The following is a 7,332-nucleotide window of genomic DNA, read 5'->3' as shown; positions in this document are numbered from 1 at the left end:
TTGTCCGAGTTGCTCTTAAAATGCAGCTTCCATGAGAACACAGCACTCCAGCTGGGCCCATCCACTCAGTTTGATTTTTCCTTCCTCTTCCAACCACACTCATCCTGGGTTACCACAACCTCTGCAGGGAAAAGCCCTGTTAAGGACAGATATTGATTTTCGGACTAAATCAGTGCTCATTAAGTGGTGCTGGGCTGCCCCAGTGGGACTCCTACCGCAGTTACCTGGTAAAACAAAAGGAAACCCTCCGGTGAGCTTCTTGGCCTCTGACCTGGAATCTGCCCTAAGGCATTGCCCTTACCACCTTCCCTTCCCACACAGCCAGGGCAGAAACCGGCTTCTCTGGCTGGGGCTGGTAAAGGTACAATGGAGAGAGTGTGTTTAATTTTAGTGGGGGAGTTGGCTGCAGCAAAGCCCTAGCTCCCGGGGACTTGGAGCCTCAGAGGAGGGAAGACAACATCCTACAGTGCAAGTTTTGGAACTTCCCAAAAAAGGTGTTTGGGAGACTTGCCTAGGGTTATAGCTCACTTCTGATGACAGCAGACAAACTCTGGAAGTGAGTTCTTAGATTCTGGTGTTGCTCAGAAATCAGCGCAAGGGACCTTGGGAGCCGTCTTCCGAGGGGAGTCCTTTAAGGACTGTATGTAGTTTCAGGATCCATCAGGCTCATCTTTGCCACATTCTTGTGGGGGAAAGTCCATGATGAGGGTCACCTTTGGCATGTTTTTTGAAGAAAGTCAATGCTAATTGCCCTCGAAGCATTATTTCCTCAGGTCATGTAAGAGAATCTCCTTTCCTAAGGGCATTAATCCTTTAGTGGGGACCTCACTCCTACCAGTGCCTCTAGCCTATCTTTTAGTGTGAATTCACCAGCTGTAAAAATGTCAGGTCACTAAACAGCTGTTGCTTTTCGGGGTGAACTGTCTCACATTCAAGGCAGTAGGAGAGCTGTTCTCTGCAAAAACGCATTTTATGAGAGTTCTTAGTAATGAAGCTTTTATTATGGTGGAGGTTTGAGGGAAAAAAGACAGGGAGAGAAAAAGGACAGGCTCTTCTTGTGAGCCTTCAGATGACAGTCAACTTGCAGAAACTATCTTAAACTGGAAAACCGAAAAGGCTTATCATCTGAACTGCCTGAGCGTGAATTAGCTTACTAGTGATTTTCTGACCGCCCCACCCCCCTGCCTTCCCTGCTTCTGAAGAGTTAAGGAATGGATAGCAAGATCCTTTGGGTGTAAGAGATAATGAGGAGGTTTTAGAGACAGGCTAAAGCCGCAAAGGGTCCTGGTCTGAACGGAAGTTCAAGGAAGCATGAGAAGCGAGCCTGTTGGGCTTTACACACAGGGTGATACACACGGATGTGCATGAGCTGGGGAAGTCAAAGGGCACAGTAAGTCATCCAAGTGAATTTAGCTAAGGGGGTATGTGAAAGGGAGTAGGACAGCTTGACTTGATTTGGTTGGAAAGAGTCTTGGTCATCCACATACAGGCTTTTCTCTTTTTAAGCAGCTGGTGGAGACACTTCCTTCTCTCCCCTGTGCCTGTCTTCCTGAGTCACAGCTCAGCATTATGATCACTTCCTCCCTGGGCACCTTTCCCATCCCAGTAAAGTCAGGGAGGTTCCTAAATCTGATTGGACTCAGGAAGGTTTCTCCACACTGGAGGTGGAGGTAGGGAATGGGGTGAGGACACTAACAAAAGATGCTCACCATCCCATGGGGGCCTGCAGGTTCCTTTGCCTTAGCTATGTCCTCACATGACCATAATGGGTATAAATGAAATGAGTGATGTACTGAAGGTCAATACAGAACTGTTTCCTCCTCCTTCCAGTAAAAGACACTGTAGGCATAGAAGCATAAAAAACAAATACTTTATGTAAATGACATGAGAGAATTTTACTTGGGGACCTTTTTCCCATGGGGGAGGAAAAAAACATACCAAGGCTTTGATAAAAATAAAGATCCCCTTTGTCAAAAACCCCTAGTGTACAATCCTATGTACATGTTGTTTGTTTGACACCATAGAAACATAGCTGATTGCAGTAGACAAAAGCATATCAGGGAAAAGACCAAAAAAGGTTAGATCAAGGTTTTCCCCCCAAGACCACTGAAAAATAATCCTGATTGGTCACTGCTATGGAAAACATGAAAATCCTTATAAACAGGAAACACCTTCCTCCAGGGCTTCCAAACTTTCTCCAAGATAAAGAAGATTATAGATTTTAAACCATCTTTTCATGGTAGATTCACCAGGTTTTTGGACTTCAGTAGAGTTTGTATTAATAGGGGTACAGGATGTAGAGACAAACTAGTATACACACCACTTTTGAGAAAATGGGCACCAACCCCAACTTGGTGATGGTCTATAAATGAAAGCCCTAGAACCCTGACTTCAGATGTACACACAGTCCAGTGGTTCTTGAAGCTAGCTAGTGATTTAGAACTGAATGGTATCAAGCAGCCGTTAAAGCTTGGGAGTTCTTATTTTAGGTTTACTACTTGGTAAGAAACAGCTGATGTTATTTAAAAAAAAAAAAAAAGGGAACAAGAAGAAAAATTCAGAAAAGTCAGAACTTGATCTTTTGAATAACTGTGTCTAAACTAGTTTATTAAAGACTATCCTTTAATAAGCCTCACATAAGCCCATGTTAGATTACAGAAACCCTGGAGGGTTCAAATAGCTTCATCCCTTTAACAGAAGCACATTTTCCCCCAGCAATGATTTTTTTTTTTAAGGGAAAATGAAAACATAAAAGGAAACATAATGATCTGAAAGTTTCATATTTTTCTCTACTTCTATCAATACTCCATGAACAACTGAGTTCACATTCAAATGTAGACTGTTAACTGTACGTTCAGTTTGTGGGACGCAATGAAAAAACTGTCTACAACGCAGAAGGCTCTCTTCCATCGGAATGCCCTGCATAAGAGAAAAGTAGTAGTCTTTGGATACCATGCAGTATCCATGGACTAGATGAAATATTAGATGGCTGACAATTTTAAGACTATCATGAGTCCATTCCAAAGATCAGAAGTACTTAAGTCTGCTATTAACCACAGGACAATCTGTTTTCAGCTTGACTTCAAACTGGGTTGAGGATGGCCAGTCAATGTGGGGCCAAGAAAAACCTCTAATTTTCAAAGGATATAATACACATCCCTTGCTCTGTATAGGTGACACTTCTCATATTGACCTATATCATAAATTAATTTTAAAAAAGGAAATGCTGGGCGCCTGGGTGGCTCCCAGGCTGGGTTAAGCCTCTGCCTTCAGCTCAGGACATAACCAGGGTCCTGGGATTGAGACCTGTGTTGGGCTCTCTGCTCAACGAGGGGCCTGCTTCCCTCCCCACTCTGCCTATTTGTGATTTCTCTGTCAAATAAATAAATAAATAAAATCTTTAAAAAAAAAAAAAAAGGAAATGCTTCTGAGCGCCTGGGTGGCTCAGTTGGTTGAATGACTGCCTTTGGCTCTGGCCATGATCCTGGAGTCCCAGTACAGATTCCCGCACTGGGCTCCCTGCTCAGCAGGGAGTCTTCTTCTCCCTTTGACCCTCCCCTCTCTCATGCTCTCTATCTCAAATAAATAAATAAAATCTTTCCCCAAAAATAAATAAATAAAAAAGGAAATGCTTCAAAATGAAAAAGATTTTCATTCTCGAGACATTCTTTTCTGTACTGCCAGCTGAACAATTTCACCAGTAGCTACACTGAGAAACTGTAACTCTATGGAGTCATACAAAGAGGTTATAGAAAAGTGACAGAAAGGGGTAGCATATAGTAATCTGTGAACATATTGAATACGACCAAAGCAGAAAACTACCATTCTAGGTCTGGTACATACAAGCTAAAAAATATGTATGTGTTCTTGATTTAGGAAACAATTGTCAGTATTTAAATTTAATAGTACAAATAAGTTTGATAATGCTGTTTTAGTAACTCATAGAAAGCATATACATACACCCAATGAATTCATCTCTTTATTGCATATTGTTTTTTTAAAAAAATGTACAATCTCATAACACATACAACATTTTTTTTTCTTGGTACTATAACAACAGTCTTGCACCTAGAGACTAAGAGGTTCCAACTACTAAGCTAGTAAGATACAAGACATATAATTAAGTTTACAAATTATAATGCTTTCTTTTTGGCATTAATTTAAAAAAACAAACAAAAAACTTTAAAATACACACCCAAGAGAGAAAAGTGGCTACTTACACCAGCACCAATCTAAAAAGTAGATTTTTTTTCAACAATGGCACATGGAATTACCTGCACAAAGCTTTTGGGGAAAGAAACCAAAATGGAAATGGTAAAGGAGGCCTACCAGGATGGCCAAATCAAAATGAGGATGATTACAAAGGGCAAGAGGGACACGCTAAGGGCTTGCTCCTCTATGTAACTCTCCACCCACTTGTCCATTCCTTAAACTGTAAAACAAAGCCATTTTCAAAATACAGTTCCAAAATTGAGCCAGACCAAATTTCTCTTACTATAAATAGAAAAGAAGATAGAGGCACTTTTGTTAAGGAATAGACACATCCATCATCGTCTCCCAATCCTCATCTCCAAGCCTCTTGGAGCAAAGTCTCTGTCTGCCTCTTTAACCCGGTGGATTTGCAGACCTTGGTTACTGAGGGCTGGGGATCACAACCTCTGCGGTGAGTTTATGACCTTATTTGCTAGTCATTCACTTCCATAAAATGGGTACAAAGTCTCTAAGTTTGCAATGAGGGGGGAAAACGTAAAAACCACTGCTCTTGACCACCCTTAGAGCACTATTTCACAGCTTTCAGATAGTGCAGAGACCTTCCCATCTGCACCAAGCATTATAGTTTCTACAAATCATTTTTAAATAGCATGATTCCTGTACAGTGCATATTGGTATTCTATTCACCCCTTTATCCCCATTAGAACATAAGCTCCTTGGGGCAGGGACTTTGTCTTGCTTCTCACTGTAGCCCTACTAAGCCTGGCACATAGTAGGTGTTTAATAAATATTTGTTAATTGACTGGAAAACTCAATTTAGTGAGTAAATAATGTTCTAGTGCAACAGGACAAACTATTCTCTCCACAGGAAACCCAACCACAACACGAATGATAGAAAGAAAAGAGAGAATCTTAGCTCCCTCCCATACTACAAATAAATAAAGCAAAGCAAAAAAAAAAAAAAAAAAAAAAAGTAACAGTCCTCTTTATATATAATTTAAGGATATTAAGAGTTGGTAGGTTAATGGTAAGCATCTATATTTTATTTTCTAATGTTCATTGTTTTTATTCATTTCTCCCTGAGAGCTTCATCTTTTGGACTGAAATTTTACAGGTAGCTTTACTGACACACAATTTAAAATGACAACATATAAACAACAAACCACTTCAAACATACTTAGAGATAAATAGATCTTGGCATCTCTGTTGGTGTTGTTGACATTTTGTGCATTCACTAAGTGTCCTTTAGTCCAGACCCATACTGACAGAAGATGCAGCTTGTCCTACAAAATAGGAAAAAAAAAAAAAGAAAAGAAAAAAGGAAAAAAAAAAAGGTACCCCATAAAAAATTTTAAATAATTTTTATCCCGTCAGAGAATTCCTCCTTTTAGGTCTTGGGTGGGAAATTTTATTTTTAAAGTTTATATATCTATATTGTTAGAACAATAAGCACATTCTGGCAATCTTGTTCTTTAACAAGAGCGCGAATTGCATTTAGATAAATAGTGTTCTTTTCAAAAGCAATGTAAATAAATCTTCAAGAGCGCTTGGCAGAGAACTTGATGAAATCAGGGGGAAAAAATTGATGCCCAAGTTTTAAATATATAAAAAAAGTCTGATTGACATTCTACATAATTCAGATTGTGTGCAAGATGTTCTCAATGAACATTTACAGACTGCACCCCCACACCAATGTCGGAAATTCTAAGCTGGTCGTATCAATTACTGATGCAATACACCAGTGTCACATTGTCAACTATCAAAAACCATTTTAAATCTATATTTTTCCAACACTAGTTTTATCAATGAAAATAATTTCAAAGTATACCAAGCTTGGAAACCATAAAATATTTCTCAAGCCTTTTTTTTTTTTTTTTTTTTGCTTTTGTTTTTCCTTTTTACTCTAGGGAATGTCTCTGTCACCTCTTTCAGGAGATTATATTGTGCTTCTGAACAGCCATGGTGTTCAGGGGAAGAAAATGAGCCATATTCAATACAAATGCATACACAAAAGTTTCTGAGCACATACATTAACATAGATTTTTTTTCTTAACCATACATATAGGTCTCCAGACAACACTCAGACTTCTATATACATTTTTTTAATATATATGTACACATACATTTACATACACACACATTCACACATTCACTCACAGATGAAAGAAGAAATTGCCACTGTTTGGATTGCAAGGCAGTGTTATGAAAAGTTCTAGTCACTTCAAAGGGCTGCTAATGAGCGTTCTAAAAAAAGTATCCAAGGAAAATTAGAAATTAAGTTTTGTGACTGGTCTCTCTCGGCTGCTGTCCGTCATCTGGTTGGTAATACGCTTGCGATTCCGTTTCAGCTTAGAAAGGTCTTTGTCAAATACTTCTCCTGAGCGTAGAGCTGAAACCAGGTCATCGAACTCTCCACCCTCTTCACTATTCTCTTTTGCTTTCCTCATTTTACGTTCCCTTTCACGTTGTTCTTTGAGCTGCAAATAGAAAGCAACCTTTTACAGAAGTGTCAAAGTGTTTTGTTTTCAGTGGAGATGAAGTCCTTGAAATATGGCCATACTCCAGTCACATCAACCCATGTGCATCCAACAGCTGCTAACGCCCTTGGACCTCACAAGAGACGGGGAACTGGTACTTGAGGTCTTATTGTAGAAGCAATGAATAATGAAGATTAGACACTCACCATCTAGAATCTAGGTAAACCTCATGATATTCTAGTTAAAACAAGAGCAACTAGGACAATTCCTGTGCCTATCATGGAACGAGGAAGTTCTCACTGGACAGACCCCAAATACTAGTTTATTTGATAGTACAGAGAGACTAAAGCAAACGCTCATAGGACCACTTTCCTCACATCTAAGGCTTAGCTTCTATCTCCTGTGGATGCCTGGAGCTGGCTACACATGGGTTATTATTATTAAAAACCAAATTATACATGCATTAGAGAAAATTTACACAATTCATATAAACAAAGGTGGAAAAATCATCCTTAATCCTACTGTTAAGAGCTAACCATTGTGAGCCTGCAGGGGGTATACCCCACCACTATCATTTTCCCTATTAACACTTACCTTACCCAAAAAAAAAAAAAAAAAAAAAAAAAAAAAAGATTTACACAGA

At 39.4% G+C, this 7,332-nt stretch overlaps 1 protein-coding gene across 6 annotated transcripts in view; it reads right to left on the bottom strand.

Annotated features, from left to right (window-relative positions):
* Positions 1 to 3,961: 3,961 nt before the first annotated feature.
* Positions 3,962 to 7,332, bottom strand: part of DAAM1 (dishevelled associated activator of morphogenesis 1) — a 163,066-nt gene continuing 159,695 nt past the window's right edge. For all 6 annotated transcript variants that reach the window (XM_032344351.1, XM_032344355.1, XM_032344354.1 and 3 more), the window contains one exon: positions 3,962 to 6,689. In XM_032344351.1, the coding sequence (XP_032200242.1) occupies positions 6,480 to 6,689 (210 nt within the window). In that variant the 3' untranslated portion in view covers positions 3,962 to 6,479. The remainder of the gene's footprint in view (positions 6,690 to 7,332) is intronic.

Source organism: Mustela erminea, chromosome 5, assembly GCF_009829155.1.
Source record: "Mustela erminea isolate mMusErm1 chromosome 5, mMusErm1.Pri, whole genome shotgun sequence".
In the NCBI taxonomy this organism is placed as follows: Eukaryota; Metazoa; Chordata; class Mammalia; order Carnivora; family Mustelidae; genus Mustela; species Mustela erminea.
This window is presented reverse-complemented; position numbering and strand designations above follow the sequence as displayed.